This window comes from Ascaphus truei, chromosome 3, assembly GCF_040206685.1.
Source record: "Ascaphus truei isolate aAscTru1 chromosome 3, aAscTru1.hap1, whole genome shotgun sequence".
In the NCBI taxonomy this organism is placed as follows: domain Eukaryota; kingdom Metazoa; phylum Chordata; class Amphibia; order Anura; family Ascaphidae; genus Ascaphus; species Ascaphus truei.
In genome coordinates this window covers 305054641-305067987 of record NC_134485.1, presented here as the reverse complement: position 1 = coordinate 305067987, position 13347 = coordinate 305054641, and the positions used below count along the sequence as shown (strand labels likewise).

General features: G+C 39.8%; 1 protein-coding gene across 1 annotated transcript in view; it reads left to right on the top strand.

Annotated features, from left to right (window-relative positions):
* LOC142490732 (uncharacterized) overlaps positions 1-12192 on the top strand; it is a 37045-nt gene extending 24853 nt beyond the window's left edge. The window contains exon 4 of the mRNA XM_075593150.1: positions 12151-12192. Coding sequence (XP_075449265.1) covers positions 12151-12192 — 42 coding nt within the window. The remainder of the gene's footprint in view (positions 1-12150) is intronic.
* Positions 12193-13347: the final 1155 nt, after the last annotated feature.

Below are 13347 nucleotides of genomic sequence, written 5' to 3'. Positions count from 1 at the left end.
TTTGCCTTGGCGTGGCAACGGCAACCGCCTTTCGCTTTTTCTGCTTGACAGGCACGGCAGAGGCGAGTGGGTTCCTGTGGCCGTAGAATCGGGGTTGCTCCATGGAAGCAGGTGGCACAATGCAGTATCTGGACAAGGGCAAGTTCAGATAAAGATCATCGAGTGGTGGGCTATGCAAAGTGTGTAACCTTTTATGCATGGCAGCGAGGTACAGGTGTTGAAAGTGGGCATACTCTAATGTGTGAGTTATTACCGTATAAATACACCATCCATTTTGTGGATTCACTGCACATTGAATACACATCGACTAAACATCGAATATACATTATTGTGTTTGTATTTCTTTCTACTCGCAGCAATGGTTGTTAAAAAGATTTCCAAGGATCTCAGCATGCGAATTAAGGAGATGTACACGAGCGGACACCGAATTGCTGCTATCCAATGCTGGTTAGCTACTTCTGGCCTCGTTGTGCCAGCAACCACCGTGAGCTATCATGCACACGGAAAAAACAGAGAACGCAAAAGGGCACCAAGGGTAGATAACGCGTAAGTATATTTAGAACACTTTTAAAAAAAATTTAGATCCAAAAATGTACGGTACATCTACAGTACTGTATCTAGTATTTTTGTTATTTCTGTAGATTTAAATTACAACAGTATAATGTATATATTTTGTATATTTATATTTATATTACAACAGTATATATATTTTGTATATTTATATTTATATTACAACAGTATACTGTATATATTTTGTATATTTATATTTATATTACAACAGTATACTGTATATATTTTGTATAATTATATTTATATTACAACAGTATATATATTTTGTATATTTATATTTATATTACAACAGTATACTGTATATATTCTGTATATTTATATTTATATTACAATAGTATATATATTTTGTATATTTATATTACAACAGTATACTGTATATATTTTTTATATTTATATTTATATTACAACAGTATATATTTTGTATATTTTTATTTATATTACAACAGTATACTGTATATATTTTGTAAATTTATATTTATATTACAACAGTATATATATTTTGTAAATTTATATTTATGTTACAACAGTATATATATATATATATATATATATATATATATTGTATATTTATATTTATATTACAACAGTATACTGTATATATTTTGTATATTTATATTACAACAGTATATATTTTGTATATTTATATTTATATTACAACAGTATACTATATATATTTTGTATATTTATATTTATATTACAACAGTATACTGTATATATTTTGTATATTTATATTTATTTTACAACAGTATACTGTATATATTTTGTATATTTATATTTATATTACAACAGTATATATATTTTTTATATTTATATTTATATTACAACAGTATACTGTATATATTTTGTATATTTATATTTATATTACAACAGTATATATATTTTTTGTATTATTTTTATATTTTTACTTACCGGAATGTTTTTCTTTACATTGTAGGGAGACAACTCTTTTGGTGGACAAAATAAGTGAGGAGAATGATGAGAAGTGTGCATTAATGGTCAAATACACTCTGCAGGAAAATCACAATCTCACTGTATCCGAGACCAGCATAAAGAAGATGAGACGCAGCATTGGATTGAAATATGGACGTGTGAGGTTAGTACTGGACAGTACAGGAGGTAAAAGTGTTGTTTAGGAAACTGTACTGTACCGCTAAAATTATTTATTCCTTGTCATTACAGAGCGTACCTCATGATAAGGGACGCAAACAAAATCAAAAGAGTGGTCTAGGCCCAGCCATGGATCGACAGTGGGGAAACTTTCCAGGATTGCATCTTCACTGACGAGTCTACTGTGTCGTTGGAGAGATTTGCAAGCTTTGCATTCTCAAAAAAGGGTGCATATCTTTGAAGCCACGGCCAAAACACCCCGTGAAGTTGCATGTGTGGGGTGCCATCTCTAGGCATGGACCAGGATGCATTGTCATCTTTGAAGGTAAAATATATGAAATATAATATAGCCTTATGCACTGTACTTTACTAGTGTAGCCTTATTGTATGCACTGTACTGTACTATTGTGCAGTTTTTTGAGCATTTTTCTTTTCTTGCTAGAGATAGTGCAATACATCACACGCGAGTTCCCGAATGGTCACCGCTTCTACCAGGACAACGATCCGAAGCACACCGCGTCAACAGCGCATATCCTTGAGCGCGGTATCAACTGGGTGAAGACGCCAGCGGAGTAAGTGCGGTAACCGTGTCTCATTTTTTCACCACTGTTTTTACTGTGTACTGTACTGTATCTCTTAAACTAATTGTCCTTTTTTTCCAATGACAGATCGCCAGACTTCAATCCGATCGAAAATGTCTGGCATCAGCTGAAGGACCATATCCGGAAAGTGGCGATACATACATACATAGCTACATACATACATAGGTGAGACAGGCAGGGGCTAAACAAGAGAATGAACCTGCATCGTCACAGCATCACACGCGGTACAAGAGACAGTCCTGTTGGCGAACATTTCTCTGACTCTGGCCATAAGATGAACGATCTGAGGGTTGCCATACTCAAAGGTAATCTTAAAACCCCGAAAAAGAGACGGTTGCATGAATACAAATTTATGCAACTGTTCGGGACACTTAGCAGTGGCCTAAACATAGATCGAAATTTTATGAGTCATTACTGACACTAGTGAACTCTCGTCCCATGAGCGCTAAAGGCCATGTCTGTACATACTGTGCTATATGTATGCACACACAGCTGTCTCTCACACATACTATTACTCCTTGTTTTTCCATCCCTATACACCAATAGGGACCACTTAGTATCCACACACACTTTTAGTTGTGTTACAAACTCTCACATTTTCACACCCACCCACACCATTTATATCCACTCCCACTCCACACACACCTTGTGTAAAGCACTGTATATACTGTGGGCTCTCCATTCATTTTTATTCACACTGATACACATACACACTCTTTCTTCACTTGCTTTCACAGTAACCTTTTGACACCTCTAGCCATAAAACACATCCACACCGGGGGAAGGAACAGCACAGATAACATTCCAAGAGACACTGTTTTTAAGTATACCTTTTGCTTCATTCATTGTAACATCGCCGGAAGAAGAGATCAGTGTATCTCGAAAGCTCGCACAAATAAAAGCATTTCGTTAGCCACAGAACGGTATCATCTATTTATTTTTTGAATATATATATATATATATATATATATATATATATATATATATATATATATATATATATATATATATATATATATATATTACAGTATTTATTATTAAATAATGTTCTTATAAATGTGCATTATTCATGTTTCCCCATTTTTACAAATGTTTTCTAAATGTTTATCCAATTTCAATCTGCCAAAAGAACTTAATAAAGACGGCATTATGTATTATTCATGATTATTTTTATATTTTTATTTTTTGGTTCCTGATAAAATAAAATAAATATTTATTCACATTCCTGCTAATCATAATCATTCACCAATGAATAAGAATGAATGACAAAACAACATGAATCAGTTAATGATTTTTAACTCTCAATTCTCACAATGCTGTGCAAATCGGATTTACATTTCAAAATCGAGAAAGGATTTTCCAAAGCATTACCGTAAACAAAGCTTCAAAGGGTTCGGGGTGGGTGGGGTGATTACACGCAGGCGCACTGAGGCTTTGTAGCTCGGCTATGGATGGATTAAGAACACAATGGCAATATTCAGAAAATTAATGACTCTGTGAAGAGAGGTGGTTGGATGAATCATGCGCAGTAAGCAGCAAGCTCCCATCTCTAATAGGATTAGAGTACACGCAGGTGCAGTGAGGCGATTGACACTCGGCTACGGATTGATTAAAAACACAATGACTAACTAACTTCAGAAAATTAATGACTTTGTGGAGGTGTCTGTCGATAAGAGTTTGTGTGTGCGTGGGGGAGGGATGAAGGATTAGTCGTGCAGCAGTTCAAAGAAATAACATACTGTACTGTAGAGTACAGTAATTTCAAAAGGCAGTTCATCATAATACTGTAATTTGATCCCTACACCCCCCAAATACACTACAGTACATTAGAAGCACACAAATCAACCTTGTGCAGGCAAACGCACAGATTTAATATCGTAATATCAAGATTGTTTTTGCAGGCTTGTGGATAAAATAACAGTTAAAAAATCATAATTAAATTTTTGGGGGGGCACTCAAGCAAGCTGTGGTGGGTGAAGTTACAGGCGCATGAGCAGTAATAAACTAGCTCCCATCCGAAAGAGGATTACACACAGGCGCATAGAGAGGTGATGCTCTGTGCAAATCAAATTCGAGAAGGGATTTTCCAAAGCGTTGCCTTTAAACAAAGCCTCAAAATTCCCATCTCAAAGAGATTTACATGCAGGCGCAGTGAAGCTTTTTAGCTCGGCTATGGACGGATTCAGAACACAATGGCAAGATTCAGTAAATTAACAACTCTGTGGAGAGGGGGGGGGGGGTTGGGTGACTCATGCGCAGTAAGCAGTTCCCATCTCAAAAAGGATTACATGCAGGCGCACTAAGGCTTTGTAGCTCGGGTATGGACGGATTAAGAACACAATGGCAAGATTCAGAAAATAAACAACTCCACGGAATTTCAAATCCTTGAGCTAGCGTTCGTGGGGGAGGGGGCTACAGGTACAGCTGCATGAAGTTCAAAGCTAAAGACATACTTTAATTTCAAAAGGCAGTTCATCATAATAATACACCCCCAAATCCAGTACGTAAAAAGCACACAAATCAACCATGTGCAGTCAAATGCACAGGGTCACAGTCAACAGCTACAGCACAGATTGAATATTGTAATACAGTAAGATGGTTTTTGCAGGCTTGTGGAGAAAAATAAAATAAAAATTACAATAAAAAAAAAATTCTTAATTTTTTTTGGTCACTCACTCAGGCAAGCAAGCAGTGGTGGGCGAAGTTAAGGCGCATGCGCAGTAAATTCCTGCTGTCAAGCAGGAATGTGATTGAAACCAGACACACGTTCAAAGGAATGGTGTGGGAGAGATGTACTGCATTGCACAGTAGATAAGAAGTTGAAATACCCTGCAGTGCAGTTAATTATCCTGAGCGAGGGGAGAGCGCTGTATATGCAGAAATGTGACACTGTTACAGTACTGTACACGCCTATGCATTTCAACAATTTTCAAATGAGACATACTGTACTGCAGAACAGCACTGCAAATGCATGTATACTTTAAATATGCAAATTTACAATTACTGCACGCGCACACACAGACTGTGTACTGATGTAGGTTGAACCGCGAAGGTATTAGACTTCCAAGACAACAGCTCGCAAACGCCCCCCTGAGTTTTTACACGGCATTGCAGTATTGCAGACAGTGAGAAAAAATGCTAATATCACGAGCGCGAAAATAACGCAGTTCACTCCGGGCAAAAACAACAAAAAAACGCACATAACCGGGATAATCTGAGAGCCGCGGATCTAGCCGACTTAGACTCAGATCGGCCGCCACTGTACATTATTGCAACTTCTTCCTTCAGTCCCAAGGCCAATTTACAATGGACCACTGTGGTATTTTTTTAAACACCTGCAAGGCGACACATTACTGAAGCGCATGCGCATTACAATTCATGAATATCTGCCATCTGGCGGATACGCGAAGAATTGCAACCAATTAAATCCGAACCATTATCAATAAACACATCAACCGCGCATCAACCGCGGGTGTGAATGCAACATGAATGCGGTATAAATGCGGTCAGAATGCGGCATGAACGTGGTGAAGTGCAGTGAAGTGCGTGGCATTCGGAAAAAAATCCCGGAAAAATTCGGAGATGTAGGAGAATAAAAGGGGCCGCGGCTGTACATACAGGGAAAAGCAATGGTTATTTTGGCAAATGCTTGCTTTTATGTGTTTTAAATGTATTTTGGTACTTTGTTTTTCTTTTTAATGCTATTTATTTTGTGTTTTGAATTTATATAGTGGCATTTTTGGTAGTGTTTTGAATTGATTATTTCAGGAGTGTTTTTGGTGTTTGCTTTTTAATAGTGGATTATTTTCGTTTTTTTTATTTTGACTGATGGAGTTTATTCTGAGCTCTCTTTTATTTATTGATGGTTTTGTTTTGGTGTTTTTAATTGTAATTCGTGTGTTTAATTGGTATTTTCTTAATTGAATGGTGGTCATCTTGTTGTGTTTACTTGCTTATTGTTGTTTATATGGTGATTGTTTTGAATGCATTGGATATTGTTTTTATTGTTTATTTTTTGGTTGACCATTGACTGACAGTGTTAAATCATGCCCATATTATATAGGCATGATGTACCCACTGTGCCAATCAATTGTTTTCTTGGCATTTGTTATGTGTTTAATTTGCTATGTCATGTGTTTTATTTTGTACCTGTTTTTTGTTTACTTCACCATTTATTGCTATAGGGGTAAATCAGGCCCATGTTATATGTGCATGATGTACCAACTGTACCAATGAATGGGTGGAGGTGGTGGCAGTTACCTGGGTAGGGTGGTTATGCCTGCTGTGTGTTGAGTGGGAGATGGTGGGTAAACCCCTTAATTACTCTAGTGGTTACTAACTGCTAAGATGATTAGGGGGTTAGGGGACATCAGATTGTATTTTTGATTGCATTGTTTGTGGCAACGGAGGACATGTACGGTGATGAGGACGACCTCCATCGTGGCATCCTGGCAGGGGTGAGTGCAAGTTTTATTTACTTTATTTCTGCTTGTTAATGTTTTATTTTAAATGGGCAAATGCACTATTATCCATATCTGGATAATAGTAATTTTGCCCATTACTGTACTGTATATATTATGGGGGAGGGGGTGTATTTATTTCAAACTGTTGGCTGTTGTGTTTTTTGGGCACATGATTGGTACCATATGCAAGCGGGGACCCCAGGACACTCATGGGGTTCACCTGGATTCCCCCGGACACACGTGGGAACAAACCAGGGACACCCTCCGGCTTCTTGGATTAATTATGTGCATGGAAAAACAATAACAATGCTTATTTTTATGTCTCCATCTCTTTTGCGCCAGCCTTTAGCTGGTGAAAAGAAATGGTGAGTTTATACAGTGGTTTTCACTTATCACTGCTTTGTGAATCGCGATGACTGTCAAAAAATTGTGGGTTTGCCATTTATGGCCTGATCAGATGACTTTTTTATCACAGATTTTTTTTGGTGAAAAAAAGCCTTTTAAGTACGATACTGCACTGTTAGCACTCCTTTGTGAATCGCGCAGCATGCATTATCGCACTTAAAGGGTTCATGCAGTAAGCGGCGGAAGGCAATTCTCGCCAGTTTCCCGCCAAAAATGCCTACCCCTATTCAGTAAGGGGCGAGAAAGTGTCGAGAATCAAAAAATCCGCCAGTTTTGTTGGCGGTTTTTTCCCACCGGTGGAGAGGCGAAAAGGCACTTTCCGCCTAAAATAGACACATTTTCCACCACACTATATTCTAGTAGTAGCGAGTAGCTTAGCGCAGCTATTCGCCACTCTAGAATGGCGTTTTTATGGCGAATCAGCCACGCAAGAAAAAGTTGGCAAGTTGATGGTGAGAGGCTACTGATGAGTGGCAGATCGGCACTTAGAAAATATTGTGGCCTTTTTCCTGGCTGGGATTGATGCCGGGGGTCTCCTGAGCTGATGCCATTAATACCAGCACCGGAGCCCCCCGGCATGCATCCAAGGCAGGAAAAATGCATTTAAAGGCCACTTCATTACCTTAGTGGATAACCGCTAAAGGCAATGAAGGGGTTAAATAGCCGTGCCAGGTTTATAGTGGGTAGCGGGGGTGGGTGAATGGGGTATTTGGGCCTTGTTGTTTGTTTAGGGCTTGCGGGGGGGTTGCGGGTGCGCTTAACCCCTTCACGACCGTAGCAGTTAATACCGCTACGGTAAAGAAGGGGTTAAACTCTCCCGCTACCCACCCGCAAGCCCTAAACAAACCACCATTGGGGCTAATACCCCCTTCACCCACCCCCACTACCCACAATAAAAAGAAAACACACACAACAGCCCCACACTAACTAAAGAAATATATATATATATATATATAGTGGTTGACAAATCACCAAAAAATCTACTCGCCACACAAAAAAATCTACTCGCCACCTAGTACCAAACGTGTGCTGCTTGGGCCAATATTTACTCGCCCGGGGGTTAAATCCACTTGCCCGGGGCGAGCAAATGTATAGGTTTGTCGAACACTGTATATATATATATATATATATATATATATATAATGGAGATTCCTTACCAGGCAGACCAGGAGTCCAAGACCACGCAGCAAGAACCGAGACAGCACTCAGATTGATATCAAATATAGATGTATTGAAAAAAAGACACATACAACCGACGTTTCGGTCCTGAAACAGGACCTTTCTCAAGGGAGTGCTCACCCTTAAGTGACAAAATCCACCATTATATACCCACATGCAACACCATTAGCAAACAGTGATAGGTTAACAACCTGCCCCTCCTCTCTGGATCAGCTGAAATCAACTACTGCTGCGACACACTTTATTCGAGCAAATACCCAGTATGTACCTGGCAGATACCTGGAATGCGCCGCTCCTCACCTCAGACAAGCCCCGTTGTGTTTGCCTTCCCAGCCATGGTTCATGCCTGGCTGACGGGCGGCTGATCTGCTAAATGGTAATGATTAGGATTTAATAGGCTGCAATGCTTCGCTTGTCTACCAGATGGCATAAATTCATGAATTGTAATGCAGTATATATATATATATATATACTGTGCAGTATTGCAGCCAACGGGAATAAAATGCTTCAATCCCTGCCTGGAAAATAACGCAATGCACTCGGGCAGAAAACAGTCACAAACCTCAATACACCCGAGTATACCCGAATTCGTGGGACTAGCCGAGCTCGAATAAAGTGTGTCGCCAGTATATACACAAAACGATCTAAGTGACATCATTGCTATGCAATCTATAAGACCCGGAGTGTCTATATTGGGGAACCCTTAAAGCAGAAGCCTGTGAGCATGCGCAGATGTGCAATGTCTGGCGCGAGTGTAAATGTATAGACCCATGCGCCGAGATACAGCATCCAGTATCGTCATAGCGATACCACAGAAGGGGGACCATCGCGCATATGGATACTAATTTGCCATAGCACGGAGCGCCAGAGAGCGACACCATTGCGCATGCGTACAGGGACGGAAAATGAGCGTCTCACGTTGCCATGGCGATGTAATACCGGGGCAGTCATTGCGCATGTATGCGCTCACAGTCTAAAACATGGAGCGCGAATGGAAGCCCATTGCGCATGCGTGCAGGTATAGCATGTAAAAGCCAGAAAAACTGGTAGAGTATGAACGCAGCTTAAACGCACAGCCTAAGGGTAAACTGAAAACATTAATGAGCATGAGATAATGCATCCTGAGGGGGCACAATACAGTGTGAAAACCAAAGGGCTGAATAAAGATAAAAAGCAAGATATAAATACCATGAGTGTGTAGGCAAGGAAGGGAAAGGAAAAGGGGGGGGTTGAGAAGCAACATACAGGGGGACAAAAACAAAGGAAACTACAAAAGGATAATGGGAAAGGGGAAGGTAGGAAATGAGGGAAAGAAACCAGACAAATTAGAAAAAAAGGGGGAATCATAATAAACAATAAAGACCAATGGGTATACTGAGGGCCATGTCAAGGACAATGGCAGAAGTTTATAGGGGAAGCAAAAAAGGAGCGTATGTAAGATAAACTGATAAGGTTGAAATAATTAAATAAAGCAACTAAGTCTCAAGGTGACAATGTCCTCAGATCGTGAATTTTCTTTATTTTAATATGCTAGTTAATGATTTTAATAATGGCCAAATAATGTATTATCCCTATCTGGATAATAGTTATTTGGCACATTATTGTACTGGTTGTGGTGGGGTGGAGGGAGGGGGTATTGGCCCCAAGGGTATGTGGTAAGACTCCCTTGTGGGTAATGGGTGAGGGTGGTTAGGCCTCAGGGGGTGGGGGGGGGTAGTGGGGGAGGGTATGTGGGTGATGATGGGTTAACCCCTTAATGATTGTAGCGGTTATTAACCGCAACGGTGATTAAGGGGTTAGGGGACATTACATTGGATGTTTTTATTCTGGTTTCTGTTTTGCAGAAGCGGTTGGGGCATTAGCAGGATGAAGATGAGGATGGCCTTCATCGTGGCAGCCGGACATGGGTGAGTGCTATATGTATTTAATGTATTTATTGTTGTTTATGTATTTTAAATGGAAAACTGCACTATTATCCATTTGTGGATAATAGTAATGTTGCCCATTACTGTATTGTATGTTGTGTATTGCTATGTTTATTGGGGGCAATTGTCCCCAATAAACATACTATTATGCGTTAACCCCTTCATTGCCTTAGCGTCTATCCGCTATGGTAATGAAGCAGCATTAATGTATTTTAATAATATTGTGCGTGAGCAGGTGTTCCCCTGAGCTGAACCGCATTGATTTGTGCCTCAGAGACCCCCTGCTTCCCAAGTTACAGGCCCCGGTTTCGGGGCATCGGTTACAGTGACGACGCCATATTTATTTCGGGCACATAGCGTATGGGACGCTATAAACATGGCGGCGACACTGCCCACCTGATCACACATATCGGGGCCTGTAACTCGGGAAGCAGGGGGTCCCTGGTCCACAAAGCAATGCGGTTCAGCTCAGGGGACCCCCTGCTCACTGTATAGTATTATTAAAAAAATATTCATGCTGCTTCGCTACCATAGCAAATAGCCACAAAGGTAAGGAATGATTGTGTATTGATATGTGTGTTTTATTCATAGTGTAGATGTGCAGAGGGTCTCCGGAGCTGAACCGCTTTGGTTTTAGGTCCGGGGACCCCCTGCTTCCCGAGATACATGCCCCTTTAGGGGGTGCCGTATCCCTCTGCTTTGTTTACATTCCGCGGTCACGTGACCGGGACCTTTAAATGCAGAGGGATACCGGCACCTCATAAAAGGGCCTGTATCTCGGGAAGCAGGGGGTCCCCGGACCTGAAACCAATGCGGTTCAGCTCCGGAGACCCCCTGCACATGTACACTATGAATAAAAATGGTTTAAAAAATAATTTTTAATGTGCCGATGTTTGCGCAGAGAGAGCGGCGGATCTCTCTCTGCTGCAGACAGATCTCTGCAGGGAACGGCTTCTCTGCAGCTTCTCGCCTGGCAGCCATCTCGCCACCGGTTACTAGCCATTTTATCAAATGGTGGTGGCGCATTAATTCGCCAGGGATTCGGCCCTTACAGCATACAGCGAGTTTAACACGCCAAAAACATGCAAAACTGTAATTGCAAAACTGGCTAATGCTTTTTTTTGCTGCTTACAGCATGATGCCCTTAATGGGTGTTTATCACACTTAAAAGCAGTTATCACTGCTTTGTGAATCGCCCCCCACTCTCTTTTTGCTACAGAGTTTTACATTTGTGGCTTTGGTACCAAAGATAGCATGCCTAGTTACATTTGCAGTTTGCTCTACAGAAAAGTGGACCAAATGCAGCTTTGGATATTTCATTTTATTATAATCTTCTAAAGCAAATAAAACAACTAATACCAATAAATGCCAAGCTGGCGCATTAAGAACAGGTCTATTGGATCTGAAAAAATATCAACATGGGAGTTTTCAGTGGACAAATATTTATCTACTGTAAGAATACACAAGAAGATAAATCACATTCCTTTGGATAAGACCTTTTATGTCAAACTATGTTTGATGTGCAATTTTTTGGGTGCATGCATAAGGTATCTGAATATATTGAGAACTAATATAAAGAAACCCAGAAATAACGCAATATAATTCTACACAATTCTATCTTAAAGCTCTGAATAATTTTTTTTTTTTAAGCAGACCATTTAAGATTCAACAACATTTGAAATGGAAACAATAAACACATTTACAATATAATGAAAGGGGCAGAGAAAACATGAATTTAAACATACATTTTTAATAAAAGACATGAAGGCTTTTTTGGTTGCAAATGTGCATTACAAAAGATGTATTTAAACAAGCTGTTCTAGTTGTTGAATTATTTACAGGACTCATAGTAGTCAGCTGCCATATGTAAACTAGTGACATGTTTGGTTATTATCCCAGGTCTTAGATTCCAAGCTGCAGAAGGAGAGCAATAGCATCTGACTCCAGCTTGACATGCTGTATTGGCTATTGTGTTCACAGCCTGTTTCTTCTAGTGGGGCTGTCATATGGTTCTATTATTTTGGCAAGCACAGCTTTGTCCATCTGAGGCAATTCTATATTTTCTAAGCGTATAAAAAAAAAAACACAAAACACAATAACTTACAGTACTTGTACATAAGTTGTTTTCTTTATATATAATGTTTTATATATTAATGATCCTACTGTTATAATATTTCCTTAATACAGCCTTTCATTCAGTTCTTAATTGGTAATGCTGAGTTTAGAGAACTATGTGCACAAATCCGATTATGGTACTTGTAACTGTATTAATAAAGCCTCTTTTTACCACACAAGCTGTCTGTTCCTACTGCCAAAATGTTATCTATTGTATACAAAAATTCCTATTTCACTAGCATATTTTTTTGTAAATATGACTTAAGTTGGTAGCTGTTTGAACTTTTATAGTTTTATAGTGTTGCAAAATTACTAATTATATTAACAGTAATATATAACAATCAGCTTATTGGCTATGAGAGATTCAAGTCTAAGCATAGATAGAGTACATCTATCAAACTATGAAACTAGGCTACAACACAGTACAATACAGAAAAAATACTATTATTACTGTAGCACTATTTCCCCCACCCTCCTGGAATATGTGTATGTGGTGTTTTATCTGTGGCTTGTAGGAGGCCTGAGCCTCCGCTGCTGGGAGCCTAGCATGTACCTGGATCATCCGGTGATAGCACCTCCACCTGTGATAGCGCCACCACGTGTGAGGGATTCTGACAGCATCGGATAACCTCTTCACAGGACCCAATACAATAACTAAGCACAGATGTATATAATAACATTGTTACTGCATGCACCTTGGTCTACTATAACACAAGCCTCACACAGCCTTAGCTGTACCCCACTGTTCAACCTCCTTGTCCACACCATGGTAGGATCTTCCCCAATGTACTGTTGTGCCCTGGGCACCTAAACACCATGATGTCCATAGGAGCCAACCCACCCTAAAGTGTGTGAGACAGCGCTGCCGACCATGAGAGTGTATAGTTGGTGCACTTGTTGACTTTGTGATACCTGCCAGGTGATCCAGCGAGACACAAACTGAGAACCCCTATCAGACACAATAACCAGGGGTACTCCGTG